The sequence below is a fragment of the Lathyrus oleraceus genome, chromosome 5 (assembly GCF_024323335.1).
Source record: "Lathyrus oleraceus cultivar Zhongwan6 chromosome 5, CAAS_Psat_ZW6_1.0, whole genome shotgun sequence".
Taxonomy (NCBI): Eukaryota; Viridiplantae; Streptophyta; class Magnoliopsida; order Fabales; family Fabaceae; genus Lathyrus; species Lathyrus oleraceus.
This window is the reverse complement of record NC_066583.1, coordinates 460313974-460332951: the sequence shown is the minus strand read 5'-3', so window position 1 is coordinate 460332951 and position 18978 is coordinate 460313974. Positions and strand designations below refer to the sequence as shown.

Here is an 18978-nt window from a genome sequence, read left to right as displayed (position 1 = left end):
TTATAATTATACTCATTCAAAATATTTTGGATGTTTATAATTTTGGATTAGTCGAATACTTTAATTTATAATTTTCACATATTACTTGTTGTTACTAAATTTGAATACCTTTTAATCATCTTAAAAGAGTAATAACAATTTGACAAGAGGATGGTAAGTCCCACGTGGCATGCCACGTAGATTTTAGTATATGCATAACGACAAGACAAAGCAAGATGGCTTTCTTTCTTTCTTTCTCTCTGTCTTTCTCTCTCAAAAAATTGATTAACGTATTCTTGTCGGGAGTTTTTATGTTTTATACTTTCGTTCTGGTTGTTGTTGCAGAACAGAACATATATAGAGAGAGAAACAAATTCATAAAACAAAGAAAAAACATGAACCAAACATCATAACATAGAAACAAAGAAACAGAAAAAAACAGCTCTAAAAACTTCATTACAACTTATTTTCCACTTCTTCACTTCATCTTCCTTCTAAATTCTCCATTTCGAATTTCGAATTTCTCATTATCAATTTCTTTTAATAATTATTATTAATTATTAATTATTATCAATTGTTATTATCATCTACATTCCCTATTCTATTATTCAATTTGGGGCAATTTCCGAGATCTACAAAACGCTGCGTTTTGTTTGTTACAGTGAGAATTCCGGTTATCGGTTTGGATCCGATCGGGGAAGTAACAGCGCCATCCAATGGCGCTGTTCCGAAGATTATTTTACCGGAAGCCGCCGGATCGTCTTCTCGAGATCTCTGAGAGAGTATATGGTATGTTTTTTCCAAATCTCAAATTTTCAATTTTTTGAATAAATAATGTGTTTTTTTCTTGGCGATTGAGCTACTGAGGATTGGAGTTTTGAAGAATGTTTATGGTAATGTAATGTAATGTGTTACTATCTTTGAAGCATTTGGCTCAAACCGGTAAAAATTTGAGAAAATGGAAGTGATTGAATGAAATATCTTAATTTGAAGTGTTGTTGCTATGTGGATTACTGTTAGTTAGAACAATGTGGATATTTTTTTGGTTATTTAGTTCTTCCGGTAATCATTCGCTTCAAGCTTGATCAAGTTGACAAGTTTGGTGTTCTTGTTATGTGTTTTCTGATTGATGGTAATATTTGGAATCGGGTTTGGTCTTTCTTTTTTAAGAGAAAAGTACTGGGTTGTTCAAAGTGAAGCTTAATAAGCGTTAGATTTAACTTTTAAGTCATCACTTTTCTTCACAATTACTTTTTTTTAGCTGAAAGGCTTTTCCTTTCTGTGTTGGATTAAGGTAATTGTTGTTTGTTTGTGCTAAATCTTTATGTACTGGAAAAAGTGTAGCAAATAGTGGAATGGGATACTGGGTGGTTGAATTTGAAACAATATGCTAAAATAGAAGTATTTAGGGATGGTGGCGAAGGTGATTTATCAGTTGAGGATTTTTGGTTAAAAAACTAAGGAAGGTTAGTTTTGTCTAGATATGAACGAACTCTTGGAAGAAGTGTTTCGAGTGAAACTGATTTATTTTGGATGGAGGGTTTTGGAGGAAAAGGGAAGGAAGGATAAAATTTTCACTTTTGAATTAAGAGTTATCAGAATATCTAGCTTCCTAAAAGTCACTTTGAAATAGCACCGGGACGTGAGATTTCAATTGCAAATGGTAAAATAAAGGAGTGGTAAAAATATTAATAAGGGATTGGGAGTTAGGATACTAAGTTTCATGATAATCGATCATTTTTATTGAAAAGTTATCAAGTTAGAGAATCTTTACTTAGAATGAAAAATGTACTCTCTCTTTTCCTTCCTCACAAAACTATCTATTTTTGGAAATTTCGTGTATGCCTTGCCTATAGTTACTTTTGCTGCAATAGAGTAAACTGTTAAGATGGTAGTTCGCACCTTGCTCTTGTGATTAATGTATACTAGGCTTGGTCTTCTTGAGCAGTTAGCTTTTCTTTGACAAACACATTTACACTGCGATCAGTATCTGCTTTCTTAACTACTTATTGACATGAAACCCAAATAATGAATTATGAGAATGAGAATAAGTTTTGAGTTCTTACTCTTGTATTTTGAGAATATTTGAGTGTTCTTCTATTTGATGCAGTTTTCGATTGCTGCTTCTCTACGGACGTCTTGGAAGAAGATGAGTACAAATTGTATATGGGGGGAATTGTAGCTCAGCTACAAGATTACTTTCCAGATGCTTCTTTCATGGTGTTCAATTTCAGAGAAGGGGATAGGCGCAGCCAAATTTCAGACATATTATCTTTATGTGACATGACAGTTATGGAGTACCCTCGGCAATACGAGGGCTGTCCACTTCTTCCTCTAGAGATGGTTCATCACTTCCTTCGATCAAGTGAAAGCTGGCTGTCTTTGGAGGGGCAACAAAATGTGCTTTTGATGCACTGTGAAAGAGGGGGTTGGCCTGTGCTGGCATTTATGTTAGCCGGTCTTTTATTGTTCCGAAAACAATATAGTGGGGAGCTGAAGACTCTTGAAATGGTCTACAAGCAAGCACCCAGAGAACTTCTCCAGCTTTTATCTCCTTTGAACCCACAACCTTCTCAGTTAAGATATCTTCATTATATTTCTAGGAGACATTTGGGTTCTGAGTGGCCTCCGTCAGACACACCTTTATATTTAGATTGTTTAATTCTAAGAGTTCTTCCATTATTTGATGGTGGGAAAGGTTGCAGACCCGTTGTAAATGTTTATGGTCCGGACCCTTCAAATCCTGCCAATAGAAGTTCTAAGCTTCTTTTCTCAACTTCAAAAGTCCAAAGTCATGTTCGCCACTACCTGCAGGTGATGTAAAGTTATGCTATTCATACTGAATGTGAATTAATTTGATAGAAAGTCTGCTTAAGAAATTTTAACCACAGGCAGAGTGTATGCTCGTGAAAATTGATATTCGTTGTCGTGTTCAAGGGGATGTCGTTCTTGAATGCATACATTTAAGCGAAGATTTTGTTCGTGAAGAGACGATGTTTAGAGTCATGTTTCATACTGCATTTATACGGTCAAATATTTTGGTGCTGAGCCGTGATGAAGTCGATATACTGTGGGATACAAAGGATCAGTTCCCCAAGGATTTTAAATCTGAGGTAAGTTATTGTTATTCTTATGTCAAAGCCGTTTTTTCAAGTCAGTAGGAGATGATTACATACTCATCTCTGTATCAGGTGCTTTTTTTGGATGCTGATGCTGTTATACCTAATCTAACCACAGTCAATGTGAGTGAAGAAGATGAAAATGAGACAGAAAGCGGTTCACCTGACGAATTCTATGAAGTGGAAGAGATTTTCAGCAATGTCATTGATGCACAGGATTCTCCAAAGTTTCCTCAAAATGCAGTAGATGATGGAAGCCATAAAGATGTCTGGAAAGAGTATTCAGATCCTCTTACTTTTCAGGATTCTACCCCAGATGATGGGATTGACCAACAGGTTGAATGGACAGATTCTGTTATTAATGAGGTGAAAGACATCACCGTTGATGATGTGAAATACAAGCTTGATGAGCGTGTAGATTCAGATACTCATGCAGTGAAAGATATTGCTGTGGATGGTGGAGAAAATAAGTTAACTTCCAGTGCTGTTACTTTTGATATGATGGAAACCCCGGAGAGACAGGAAGATGTTCATGATGAGTTAGCAGTTATGCGAAACAATTATGATGAAGATAACAATACAACACTTAAAGAGTTAGAGCCTGAGGAAGGGCAGCAGATGCATGATCTTGCCGGATCAATATCTGTTGAAACGAAACAAGTTCCTTCGGGCTCAAAGCCAGTGGGAGACGTAGTTGCAGAAAAGCAAAAGGCTAAACAGAAAGAACAACGGGGATTTCAGGAAAAACAAGCAAAAGAAAGTGCATCAACTAGGTGGATACCTTCTAACAAAGGTTCTTATCAAGATTCAATGCATGTTTCATATCCACCGACAAGGCATAATAGTTTACCACCTGTTCTGTCAAATGCTTCCTCTCCAAAGGAGAAAATGACTAAGGCCAAAGGAAGACGTGTTTCTAGTTCGACAAATGATCTGAAAAGTTGTAATGGGGACAATTCAACATCTTTAGAAAGCATCTGGGAAACTGACTCAAACGCCCAGCTATCATCATTAATGCCAATTACAGAGTCATCTCATCAGTCAGCTACTCAAGCACCACAGTTGAGCACTGATCAAGTGCTACAACCTCATCTCCCCCCACCTCCAGGCATATCACCATCTTCTTCCTTGGACGGTAAAGTGTCTACAGTACCGCAACCGCCCCCTCAACCACCTCCACAGCCACCAGCACCACCTCCACCTTTTTTGTCAGGTTTTGGTAAGAAAAATGAAGAGACGGACTTACAAGCTGCAACTCATCCTCCTCCACCCCCACCTCCTCCTCCATTTTCTAGGCAAAACAGAGGGAGCTCAGTACCTCTTTCTACTCACAGGAAGCCCTATTATTCATCAATCGGTGTAGTTGGAGAAAATGGTGGTGCTTTACCTCCTTCAACTCCTATAGTAGGAAGTGTAATTACATCAAAAGTTTCTAAATTAGTTGATGCAGTCTCTCTTCTCATTCCTCCTCCACCCCCACCTCCACCCCCTTCTTCTCTCCCCCCAAAATATGGAGTTACATCCATTCCTCCCACATCCATTCCTCCCCCACCTCCCCCACCTTCTTTGCCTTATATGGATAGAGCTCCACCACCCCTTCCTCCTATAACACCAACATTACTTAACGCTCCACTACCACCACCTTTAAGTAAATCTCAACCTCCACCTCCACCACCATTGCCTCCTGCTCCTCCTGTTGTATATAGAGCCCTACCACCATCTCCTCCACCACCCCCTTCTTTTTTTAAAGCTCCATCACCCCCTTCTTTTTTTAAAGCTCCACCGCCTCCACCTCTTCCTCATTCGAGTGGAGCACGACTTCCACCTCTTCCTTCAACAAGTAAAATGCAACCTCCACCACCACCACCTCTTCCTTCATCAAGAGAAGAACCTCTACCACCACCAACACCTCCTTCAATGTCTAACACCTCACCACCCCCACCCATACCACCACCACCACCACCACCACCACCACCACCTCTTCCTCTATCTTGTAGAGCACCTCTACCACCACCCGTTCCTTCAATGTCTAAGGCCCCACCACCCACACCCCCATCTCCACCATTCTTTGGAGCTGCACCATCTTCACTTCTTCCTAGATCAAGTGGAGCACCTTCACCACCTCCACCACCACCTCCTTTGTCCAAGGCTCCACCATTCTATGGAGCTCCACCCCCACCCCCACCCCCACCATTCTATGGAGCTCCACCACCGCCACCATCACCTCTTTTTTCATCAAGTGGAGCACCTCCACCACTATCTCCTTCATTGTCTAAGGCCCCACCACCCCCACCTCCACCCCCACCTCCACCATCCTATGGAGCTCCACCCCCACCCCCACCATTCTATAGAGCTCCACCACCGCCACCATCACCTCTTTTTTCATCAAGTGGAGCACCTCCACCACTATCTCCTTCATTGTCTAAGGCCCCACCACCCCCACCTCCACCATCCTATGGTACTCCAACCCCACCCCAACCTCCACCATATCTTCCTACATTAAGTGGAATACCTCCAACACCACCGACTCCTGCAATGTCTAAGGCCCCACCATCCCCACTTCCACCACTAAATGGAGCTCCACCACCACCACTAGCACCATATCTTCCTGCATCTAGTGGAGCACCTCAACCACCACCACCTCTACCTCCTTCAATGTCTAAGACCCCACCACCACCACCTCCACCATTCTATAGGGCACCACCACCACCACCACCATATCTTCCTGCATCTAGTGGAGCACCACCACCACCACCACCACCACCATATCTTCCTGCATCTAGTGGAGCACCATCACCACCACCACCGCCTTATCTTCCTGCATCTAGTGGAGCACCACCACCACCACCACCGCCTTATCTTCCTGCATCTAGTGGAGCACCACCACCACCACCACCGCCGCCTTATCTTCCCGCATCTAGTGGAGCACCACCACCACCACCGCCGCCTTATCTTCCTGCATCTAGTGGAGCACCACCACCACCACCACCACCATATCTTCCTGCATCTAGTGGAGCACCACCACCGCCTCCCCCATTTTATGGAGCAACAGCACCACCACCCCCACCTCCACCATTCTATGGAGCTCCACCACCGCCACCACCTCCAATGCATGCAACACAAGCACCTCCTCCTCCGCCACCTCCGGGTGGTCGAGGCCCACCTCCTCCTCCACCTCCAGGTTTTCGAGGCCCACCTCCCCCGCCACTTCCAGGTGGCCAAGGCCCACCTCCTCCTCCACCTCCAGGTGGTCGAGGCCCTGCTCCACCACCGCCTCCTGGAGCTCATGCACCTGGTGCTCCCGCACCTCCTAGGCCACCCGGTGGTGCACCCCCACCACCTGGTGCTGATCCAAGAGGTAGAGGTCGCGGACTTGCACGTCCTACTGGTGCAGCAGCACCTCGACGATCCTCATTAAAGCCTCTTCATTGGAGTAAGGTAACAAGGGCATTGCAAGGAAGTTTATGGGAAGAATTACAGAGACATGGAGAAACTCAAATGTAATTTGACATGTTTATTATTGCAAAATTTTTAAGTCTTTTCAATTTTCTATAATTAATCACGTCATTCATGCTTTCAATTTCCTTCTGGTTGTAATGATCGGTTTTGCAATCTATCTTAGTGGGCAAGAGTTTGACGTTTCAGAGTTAGAGAAGCTTTTTGCTGTAAATGTTCCAAAACCTGCTGCTTCTGGTGGTAAATCTGGAGGGCTGGGCAAATCTGCAGGATCCAAACCTGAGAAAATCACCTTGGTATTTTTCTGTACATTATCTTTGTGAGATATGATTTAATGGTTTCACTTGTTCTTTCCTTTTGGAATTGTAGTTCACCATGATTTGTAGTTATACTTCACAACAACAATGGTTGCTATGTATAAGACTTTCTTCATATTAAAGTTGGAATTAAATACCACTGTTTTGAATGCATAATGATTTGTTCATTAAAGAAGTCATATTCACTTTGATCTCACTTGAGTGATTAGGTGTTCGCTCTCTAATTGTGAAGAAACAAATGTACACTTTTCTTTAGTTTTATCATGCCAAGAAAAAGATTGAGCATTCCTTGGTAAAAGTATTGTTGAACTTGGATACCTATTGAATTTGTCTCTTGGAAATTTTATTTTAATGTTGTCATTGTTCATCGTTTTCTCTTCTATGTCGTTGGCGTACATAATGGTGCATACTTTAATTGTTACTGCAAATATACATTCTAAACCCATTGCTTGATATTTGTTTGGTAATTTCCAAGTATCTGATAACTTATTTTTGAATTTGTATACTTTATTATAGGTTGATTTAAGGAGAGCCTATAATACAGAAATTATGCTTACAAAGGTTAAGATGCCGCTTCCTGATATGATGGTAAGTTGGCACTTTGAAATTTCTTAATTCATGTGAACTATTTTTAAAGTATAAATATGCCAGCTTGGATTTTTCAGTAAAGCATACTATAATGAATGATAGTATTTTATTTTGCATGGAATATAAATATAAATTCTTGGAACGTTATTCCGTAGTTGTGTCTGTTAGACATAGTGACGGAGGCAAAGGAGATAGATTTTGAGTTAGGTGGATGAAATGGAGATTTTGAGTTAAGTGTTTCTTCTAATGAAAATATGTCTTTGTAAAAATAATCTTCCGCATAGCCAATAGCCATGAGAAGAGCAATACTTTATGCTGTTGTAGAGTTGAGAATGTTGCAGAAATGATAAGGGAAAGCCAAGATAAACTGTTGAAAAAGGCTGGGATCTAAATGGTTCTGTTGAGAGCGATAGATGTGTATAAGATACACGATGGATCTATATAATAAAGACTTCAACCAATTTATACAAAGATTCACAATTATCTCATTTCCATAATTACATGATAGTGACACTATACAAAGAACAATCATTCTATTTACATTATTACTAACAGGCCTTTTTGAAAACTTGTTTTATGAAATACAATGATATTTGTTTGGTCCATATAGACAATGTCACCTAGTGGAAAATGCTTTTGTTGTTCTTGTTGCATTCACATGATTCTCAAAATAACTTAACTTTATCAAACTTCTCAACTCTCGACCTATATCCTTTTCAATTTTCTGACTTAAAATTTTGAAATTAATATTCTCAGGCTGCAGTACTGGCTTTGGATGACTCAGTATTAGATGTTGATCAGGTGGAAAATCTTATTAAATTTTGTCCTACCAAAGAGGAAATGGATCTTTTGAAGGTGAAGTGTATGAACTTATACATGATTCTTACATATTTTTTTGGCGATTAAGTTTTCTCATTTCTGGCATCTGCTGTTACTATGAGTTGCATCCATTTCCTTTGATTTGTTTTTTTCCTATCTAAGTTGTGTTCATCTTGATTATGAATTTTAGGCATATACTGGCAACACGGAGAATTTGGGAAAGTGCGAACAGGTCTGTGATTGATTTCTTTTGACCAAAGTATTATGTAGTAATTGTACAAAGAAAATGTCAGCATATAAAACTTATACATGATTCCTTTTTTGCCATATCTATCACTGATTCGTGTGTTGCTGCCTTCAAAATTTGCGTGAAGGGTGATTGGGCTGTCCAGAAAAGTGTAGTTTTTGTAGAATGTATTAGTGATAGGATAAACTACTCATACTCTGATTTAAGAATAAAATTAAAAGTAGTAAAGATAAAACCTATCAAACGGGGATTCCTACACGGACACGTCGGCAATACTAATGTAAAAAATCTAGGATATTGACACATGCACGCGCACACACACATATATATATTACAAAAGATTAAAGTTATTTACAAAAGATCTAAGTTGAGAATCAAAATATCTACACGTGCATCTAGATTGAAGAATTTATTCATCCATTTCTATGAAAAAAAAGCTAAAAATGTTACAATCAAATTTAATGTCTGTAACTCCATCGATGATCAACATTGTTTGACACATCTTTAACCTCTGAAGATGTGTTCAAGAAATGTAAAGGTGTGTTGAAGCAAAGAAAAAATAAGTCTTTTTAAGACACTTGTCTAAGTTGTCCAACACTTTTTGTACGGGTGTTAACAAATGTCAAACACCGATCCAAAAAGTGCCGAAGCAAAGAAAAAAACAAATATATTTGGGACACTTGTCTGGATCATCCGACATATGTCACATAATACGATTGTCCACCGATGCGCGTCGGACTGCGACACCTAATTCTAGAGGTGTTCTTATTTTTTAGGATAAAACTATCTGGTGCAGCTTATTTCTTTGGAATTCACTGCTCACGTTAAATTCTGGAAGTCCGGTGAGAAGTACGAAGACACTAGGTATCCTGCTACTATTAGATAGGAGTAGGTTCATTGTGAGAAACCAATTGCCTGAATGCAAATTGAGAATACTGTTTTCTAATTTTCAGCTTTACATAAATGAATCAAGTTCATGAAAAAAGGTATTTCATAGGTCATGCTGTGACATGATAACAGTTGGGTTGCTGATGCCTGGTGGCATGTGAAAGAAAGAAGTTGTTTTGCTTTTATTAATAATCTCCACCTTAGTATGTATACATCGGATTACAAATCAATCATATTGATCTTTGTTAACTCAATAACCCTTTTGTTAGTTATCATATACTTATACACATCAGTAATGTTTCAGTTCTTTATGGAGCTGATGAAAGTGCCACGAGTTGAGGCGAAATTAAGAGTATTCTGTTTCAAGATTCAATTTCAGTGTCAGGTTTGCTGTTGTCTGAAATAATTTTCTTAATTTTTTGTATATTTGGTTTCTTGCTTTCCTTATCTCTATTCCACTTTCTGCAGATTACAGAGTTTAATAAGAGTTTAAACTTAGTGAACTCTGCATGTGAAGAGGTACTTTGCTTATGAATCAAATAAACTTTTTGTTCTTTGTATTTTCTGACCTTCTAGCCGACCCTTGTTGTTGTATCTTTCTGACCTTGTGTGCCTTATAGGTCCGAAATTCAGTCAAACTGAAGGAGATTATGAAGAAAATTCTTTATTTGGGTAATGCATTGAATCAAGGGACAGCAAGAGGTATGTCTTTATTTAGTAATAGAAGTGTCTTTCTCCTCTTTCATTTTTTCAGTATAGGAAACACATATATTGCTAAACATTTTATATAGTCATTTGCCTTTCCTCTTGTTAGCAGCAGACAAACTTATAGGCGTTTTTGTTACATATGATATAGTATAATTGATGTGAAATGTTTCCACTTTCTACAGGAGCTGCCGTTGGATTTAAGTTAGACAGCCTTTTAAAGCTCACTGACACTCGTGCTTCTAACAGCAAAATGACACTGATGCATTATCTTTGCAAGGTACAAGTCTAAGTTGCAATAAATAAAGATATTATTTGGTGGCATAACTTTCTGGTTTTTCTTTTTCATTTTAAACTTCAGGTCCTAGCTGAAAAGTCTCCTTCACTCCTTGATTTTCATATTGACCTAGTTAGCGTAGATACTGCCTCTAAGGTACTTCACCTTGCTACCATGATTTTTTTGGTGTGCTTTGACTTTTTACCTTGTATTTGTAAAGAACACCCCCTTATGTCTTCAATGGTTTTCAAAATGGTGTGCTTGTCGTTCATATTATGGTTTAACATCTCATACGCTGGGAAGCACATGCTTAGAATGTCGCTTATGAAATGATCATTAGGAAACAAAAGAAGAGAGATTGAATAGTATTTCCAGTAAATTTTGCGTAGGGCATCTCTTTTGCAAACTCTGAGTTTTTTTTCAAATTGCAGAGACAGGCATGTTGTCTCAGTTTCCTGTTAGAGCACTAACGATTAACTGTCCACCCAGATTTCAATTTTTTTAAATAACATATATGTTATTCTTAGGTTTTGGGACTCTTAACACAATCCCACAAAGCGGACTTGTAAGGTGAGGGATGTCTATAACCACTATTAGGCCATATCACTATCTTGTATAAGACTCTCAACACCGCCTAATGCTTAGGACTGAACATTTAGAGTGTAATAAAGTGACGTGATATTGGATTCCTCCCCAATGGAATGGATCTAGTGTTGTCTAGTATCGGCCATGGTGGATATTTGGAAAACTGATATGGCTGATTTGTGAAGGATGGCGGCGCGCGGTACCATACACGAGTATGGCGGCATCATATGTCTGCTGGTATGTCGGATTTTTGGATTTCCGCCATGGTCTGCCATCTGCCATCGATAACGTTGAATGTATCTAAGATAGTCTCTATTACCATCTTAGAATTTGGGTTGGACCTATCTTTGGTACATGATTCTTCATACTTATATTGTCTTTACTCAGCCCATTGTCAACCATTGTGAGACTTTCATAGCTCCACATTGTAGTTTACTACAATCTCCCCATCACAAAACTGACCTGTAAGTTGAGGAAGCTTTGTAAGCTCTTATTAAACACTATCTATAGTAAATGGAGATTTGCATTGTTAGCCAAAAGAAATTGCTGTTGATACCTGACCAACTATTAGTATTAGTTCATGGAATTGCAATAAATATTGTTTGTTTATTTCTAATCTTGCAGATACAATTGAAGTCATTAGCAGAAGAAATGCAGGCAATTACCAAGGGACTAGAAAAAGTAAACCAGGAGCTTGCTGCTTCTGAAAGTGATGGCCCAGTATCTGAAGTTTTCCGTAAGGTGTTTTTTTGTGTGTTTGTCTATTGATTCTTCATTATTATATCATGAAAAACGAATAATAAAATGCAAAGAAATTTCTGTCTAAACTTAATTCATAATTGGCTTTTGTGTATCATGAAGGGGGACATTTTATTATATCTACGTCTATCATAATTAATTAATTCAAGATTACAGTCAAGCCTTGGAAGTTTGAGTTCAGATCTGTGGATTAAGGGTCCGGTAGATTTTTCTCTTAAATTGATATCTTCATTATACTTAATAATTTTGAATGCAGTTTTTGTCTGAATCTTGATTTATGTCAAGCCAATGGCCAATACAATTCTTATTTTAATACCCCTTTCCCCTTATAAGGACTGGTATCATTGTTCCAAGAACCACCCTATAATTTGCACTTAACCTAGAGAATAAAGAAGAAAATACAAAATGAACTCCTCGCTCTCAAGCACAATGCTTGCCCATGTCTTTTCCAAAATATTCCGTGCCCCTTACATTTCCCTTTCTACTCCCTTATAACCAACCACCTTGTTAGAGACCACGAAACTAATGGGATAGTGCATCATCATAATTCTAATGGGCCCAGGGTGTGGAGAGTTTACACTAGAAGGGGTAAAAAGGGGAATGTTTGATTAGTTCTGTTAGAAGGTTTGAGTTAGTGTTGATTGTGACCGATCCACAATATAAGGAATGGATAGAGGGATTGAGAGATATTCTTGGTGTATTTGAGCAGTAGATATGAATAGGAAGCTCCCTAGCTTCCTATAGCCTATAGGAGCCTAGCTCTGGTCAGATTCAGGGTTGCCATTCTCTCGGTAGCATTCCATTTTCCATAAATAATACAATCAGTTCTGTATTTTGTTTGCTTAATTTCAATGCTGTGTAACTGTTATAAAGTCACAACCCAAAGTTGAGTTTTCCATTTTTTCTCTATTATTTACTGTCAAAGCAAAATTATTAGCTGATTCCGAGTTTAGATTCTAAATGCTTACGATGACTTATTCTCACATTGGTTCAAAGAGTGTTCGTTCTTCTTAATTCTTCTGCACATGTAAATACTTTTTTATCATCATCAGTATATTGATAATGTGCACGGAGGGAGCACTGTTGCTATTGGCCCTTTATAAGTTATAAAGCATGTCCGGAACCAACACCCAAAGCTCAAGCTGTTCAGCATGTATTGAGCATTGTTGCTATAAGTTGGAACATGTCTCCTCACACGAGTGCTACGAACCACCTCTCCCAAATGCTTAAGCTATTAAGTAAATGCACATGAATACTTTTTATATTGCATCTTTAAAAAATTATGTGATGACACAATATGTCTGCCTCGGCTAATGTAGTCTTGTATAAACATTGGCCATGTGTAGAAACAACATGTAGGAGTGCTTTATTTTTTTAGAATTGAATAAGGTTTTCCTCACATTGCATCCAGGAAGCTAATCCTGGCTTATATGGTTTGTTATATGGCTATGAAGCATGGACATTGGAAACACGACACCGACGTTGACACGTCGACACTGATAATAATTTGAAAAAAAGAATAAATTAAACGTAATCACAAGTATCGATGTCGGTTTTGGACTCCGACACTGACTTAGACATACCTTTTTTCAGAAGCGTCGGTGCTTTAGAGTTATCTGGTTTGTATTTTCTGTGCATTTGACTTACCTTTCTGTTCTTTCCAGACATTGAAAGGTTTCGTTAATGAAGCCAAGTCTCAGGTGGATTCTGTAACACGCCTATATTCTGATGTGGTAATATGCTTAACCATCTATTTTGGTAGATTATGCATGGATATAAAGGGCTATAAAGATTATATTATTTGTCCGCGGACAGGGTAGAAATGCAGACGCACTTGCACAGTATTTCAATGAGGATCCTGCCCGTTGTCCTTTTGAGCAAGGTAGGTTGATCATTATTACTTGTTGTTGGTATGTATCACACATATTGCCATTGTCTTTCCAATGATGACTTCAATAATATCAGATTATAATTCATTTAAGTCATGTTTTGAAGAAAATGCAGTTTACTAACCTTTTTCCTTTGTTACAGTTATTGTTGGGACAAGAATATATTTTTAAAATTAGGCTGATTTGGTAGTTTGTTTTGCTTGTCTCTGGGTTTTGAGAGTAGGTTCTTTGTATCCATTAGTGTCTTAATGGAATCTGCTATGAACTACAAAAACCTCTTCTTGCATATGATAGTTATTGCTGAAAATTGAAAGAAATGAGTGTTCTTGGACTATAGTTTAAGCAGAAAAGGATTGATGATGATGATGAAAGAAAAGGAAAGGGTGATGGGAAAATAGTTAAGGAATCTTAGAATTATGGTTGGGTCTAACTCAATCTTACAAAACCGGCTTGTAAGGTGAGAATTGTCCCATTTATAAACATATTTTCAGGTCATATCTTATTAGATGTAGGGTTCTTAACACGCCATCTCATGCCCAGTACTATTGGGCTTTCGACATGAATATAAATAGTGGGTGATCCAATAGCAGAAACTCAGAAACTCGAAAGCAGGTGGCCTAGTGGATCTTGGATAGGTGCTTGTACCATTTTAGAATTGTGACTGAGCCTAACTCAACGTTACAAAACCGACTTGTAAGGTGAGGATTGCCCCCACTTATAAAACCGATTTTTCAGGCCATATCTCTTTCGATGTGAGGCTCTTAACAAGGAGTAATCATAAGATAAATGGACAAGAAATGGGAGGACAGGACTGTTGAGATATTGATTATATTAATATTTGTTAGTATCGTTTAGGATTATGATAAGATTACATTCCTATTTAAATTACACCTCACATGTATATAAATATTTGTTCAACTCTTTTTATAGATAATGAGATTCAAGTAGGACCAAATGCAGTTTCATCATTCCTGCACCATTTAGCAAAGATAACTTATTTACTCTGTTACCTATTTTGTATTGCTCAAGTTAACTTCTTACCTTTTCCAATTCTTGATTGCAGTTACTGCAACTCTCTTAAATTTTATAAGGATGTTTCTCAAAGCACATGATGAGAATATCAAACAAGCAGAATTAGAGAAGAAGAAAGCTGAGAAAGAGGCTGAAATAGAGAAGAAAGCTAAGAAGGAGGCTGAAATGGAAAAGGGTAAAGGCAGTGGTTTGACAAGGAAGAGCAAAAAAGTTAAAGAAGAAGAAAGCTGAGGAAGAGGCTGAAACGGAGAAGGCTAAGGACGTTGACTTGACATGGAAGAGTGCAGAAGAGATTATTGAAGACTGGGTTGTCCACTCCTTTGCACTGACACCATTATCAGCCGGAGAGCAGAGATCTACCCGCGGGTATTAACGGGACTGCTTTCGAGATTGAGCTAAGTGGCCTCTCTTTCAAGATGATGGTGTGGCAATTAGCCGCTCGATGTCGTTTACTGAGGCAAAATTGCGAATTCTCGCCACGTGCTGATCTTTGTACATACAAAAGGCTTAGGAGTTGATTCTTTAATGGCATGTTGCAGAATATTCGCGGAAAAATATTCTGGAAAAGCCAAATTTTGACCCAGCATCGGTGCCTGCTGAGATTGCTTGAGATTGAGAATCAATCTGCATCTAATGCACGCTATGAAGACGATGGATCTGATTCTTCAAATTAAAAAGAAACTTTGAAGTGGAACATGTCTTCTATTGCAATAGAACTGGCTTCAGCTTTCATCACTCATCGGCATATTTTTCGGGCACCAAAGCACACACTTTTTGACTGTAAAGCACCGTAGTCCAACATTAGTACCATACAACCTTGTACAAAGTTCTAACCCTCTTCTTTAGGATCCAATTCTTTCTCATGTAACATAGAGAGTTTTGTAGGATAGCCGAAAATTAGATTGTGTATAGTTATCAGGTTAAGAAAAGAATTAGGAAACAGGTCTCTGTAGTGTAGCTATAAGTAAACAACAGGCTGAGTTAGAAATCCTAGCTTACATTTATCTTGTGAAATACAATTAAGATAGTGAAGTATAAAAGCTTATTGTTTTATTCACACATTTTGGTTGTAGAAAGACACATTGCAGATTCAAAGATGTAGTATAGTTATTTATCATAGAGGTGCCTTACTTGCTGCATTGGATCTTTATTTGCACCTGTTGAGAGACATTTTCATCTCTAATTTTTTGCATTATTGAACATTATTAAAGTTATTATTTTTTGTTTGCTGAGTTATTATAGTACAAAAGGCTACTAGATTCATTAAAGCCAGAGCTATGTTTATATTTCATTCTAAAGATTTCTGCAAGGTCCACTATTGAAGAGTGTTTATAGTGTTGATTAGTTATGTGTGTTTTACTTCATAAAAAAAGTTGCATAGTATATAGACTAGAGCCAACATATCATGATAGACTAATGGCTAGTGTCTTCCATTGATTTTGATACTTAGATAATCACATGCAATCTCAAATCAAAATGAGACTATATACTACACCACTCAGACTTCAAATTGAAGACATGCCTGATATCTGACATGTATTTCTTTCTCAAATTATTACGGGCATTGAAGTGTCATTGTCATGATGTTAGTGTTACTGTTAGTGTTTGAGCTTTATAGATTGAGAGACCTTAGCTAATTGAAAGTGAACATGCTACTACTACTCATTGGGGTCCATATAACAGTGTTTTCTGTTTTTGCCTTAAAACAAAACAGTTAACCATTTTGTATTATGGAGGCAGTAAATAACTCCTAGATTTGCTAAAAGCCAAAATTAACAATGAGTTGCAAGAAACTGTATGGCCTTGTTCTCTTGAAACATGCTTAACTACTATACCTTCAAAAGTATAAGGGAAATAAGAAGGATCCTTTGTATATTATTCACACTGTATTATATGACTGATCAATTTACAAGTGATGAAATAAAAATAGACATATTTTAAGAATATCAATGAAAGAACATTAAAATGTAATATTGAACTAATCTCCAGCTTCTTGTTCTTGCACATAGCCGAGATGAAAACCTTCACGCCTTTGAAAGTCGCTTGGTTTGAATCGAGTAACAAACATGAATGGATTTTTCAAATTCCTGCTAAAATAATTGTATCTCTTTTTGAGAAACTGAAGTAGAAACAAAGCCATTGATGCAACCATATATGACACTCAAGGTAGTTCTTGGAAATTCTTGACTCCCAAGTAACCATAATAATTCTCCTCCTCAACGAATTCAATTCTCAAAAAATGTTTGTCTTCCTTATCAATCCATGTTTCTCTTATTTTGCAGCTTTTGTAAAACATGCAACTCACAATAGTATCAATGATGATGAAAATCGAGTACAGATAAGCTATGAAAACACCCTCCAAAGCTACTAAAAACAATGAATTTTCACCGATATAATACCCTCGCACGACCCGAAATTGAAACAAGGCTTCAATGGCAGCCAAGCCTACATTGACAGGTAAGGCCAAGAACAAAGCCATTGTCGTCTTCCCCCTTAGAAGAATACACGCTTTCAGAATCGCCATATATCCTCCACGTCCCTCCATACCAGACACCGTGAGTGCCATGCTGCATATCACGAGTGCATTTGCAAGGATCACCGAGAAGAAAACCACAGCTGCGGCCGACAGAAAAATTGTCAAACTCGGCGAAGAGTTTCCTATCCCTTCAGAGAAACTAAAGGCGAGAAAAAGGAGACAAAAGGTAGATGCGTTCGCGGAAAGAATGAAGAAAGTGTTGTAGAAATACGTGTGAAGGATTGGTTTATAATTATAGGACGAATTCTTTCCGCTCTTATTCAAAGATTGAATTATGAATGCTTTTGCAATGAGGAAAAAGGTGAGAGTGAAAGGAAAAGTGAAGATTGAGGAAGTGATTGTTTGAGAAACTTTAAGGTTGAGAATAGTAAACAAGTGTGATGAGGGAAAGCCTGCAGCATGAAAGAGAGTTTTTAGGTGATTGTAGATTTGAGGAAAGAGTGATGAAGATAAAGGGACTAATGCTTGTGAGAGTAGGATTGATGCTGAGAATGGTAAGGCTAGGAATGATGCTTTTGTGGTGAGATATTGATAGTTTTGAAGAAAAGTGTGAATTGATTTTCTTAGAATTTTGCATGAGATTTCCATTGGAATTGGTCTTTTGTGAGATGGTTCACAAAAAATGGAAACTGTATAACATAAGAAATGTTATGGATTTTTTCTTGGTTTTTGGAAGGTAGGTTGGAGAGTTTAAGAGAGTTGGTGTTTTAAAGAAATGGATAGGCCAACTAAAGTGAACTAACTATTGCCTAGGTGGAGGTGTTTAGACCTTTAGACTTTTTTTTAATTAATTACAAAAAATGATTTGAAGATTTTTAAAATTTTTTTTTTTTTTGTCTAAGGTTTAATGATTTATTCGGTTAAACCAACTCAGTTGATAGTTATGCAGAAATATCTGATACAAAGATACAGATTTAAATCCACGACATCTTATTTGTTCATCTTTAAAGAATAAATTCCAACAACTAAATTATTTGACCGTAGAATAATTTTATTATTTAAAAATAAATAAATAAAATATTACGTATTCGAGTTTATATTTTTATAATTTATTTTTGCACAAATATCTACTTTAAAATTAGATTTTTTCTTTTATAACACGAATTTCCACCTATTTTTAGTGTTTCTTTTGTTTAAAAATATTACTTTCTTTTCATTCAATTTTATTTTAATTCGAATAGTTGAGTAAACATTTTTATTAAATATTTTTAAAAATAATTTAGCAAATTTAATTATAAAAGTTTAAAAAATAATTACAATTAATAATTTTTTGGCAGTAAATCAGGTGTTTTTTTTATAGATTATATGTTTAATAGAAATGATTTATGTGGATATAATTAAATTTTATGTAAGCAAAAAGCTAGCTTTATTTTGGCATGATTAATTTTGATGTGAGATTTTAAATTAAATAAATTAATTTTAAAATATTACTAACAAACAAAAAATAATTATCTAATCCACAAAATTTGAAATTCAATTATTTATTTTGGTAGGGTTTTAAATTAAATAAAAAATAAAATTTGTATTAAAAAGTACTAGTATACTGCCAAAATCCAACGAATTAGGAGCTTTTTAAAAGCATAGTTTCCATGGCATCACTGATTTGACAAGTTAACAATAAGTGATTTGGTAAGACATGCTTTTCGTCTTTGTGTTAATTATGAAATGAAATATGAAATGTCTACTTGCTTAAAATTCACATAATTGAGTAGCTTATTATTATTGCTGCCAAGAATCCATTAAGTCCAGCAAATATATATTCAAATTATGAAAGTTAGTTAA

At 37.1% G+C, this 18978-nt stretch overlaps 1 protein-coding gene and 1 pseudogene across 1 annotated transcript; one reads left to right on the top strand and one right to left on the bottom strand.

Moving 5' to 3' along the window:
* The first annotated feature begins 238 nt into the window (after nucleotides 1-238).
* On the top strand, nucleotides 239-15777 carry LOC127085432 (formin-like protein 20; annotated as a pseudogene).
* Nucleotides 15778-16506: 729 nt separating this feature from the next.
* Nucleotides 16507-17945, bottom strand: LOC127085433 (uncharacterized). The gene has a single exon (XM_051025943.1). It carries the CDS (start codon nucleotides 17782-17784, stop codon nucleotides 16822-16824), a length of 963 nt encoding a protein of 320 aa, XP_050881900.1. The 5' UTR covers nucleotides 17785-17945; the 3' UTR covers nucleotides 16507-16821.
* Between the last annotated feature and the right edge of the window lie 1033 nt (nucleotides 17946-18978).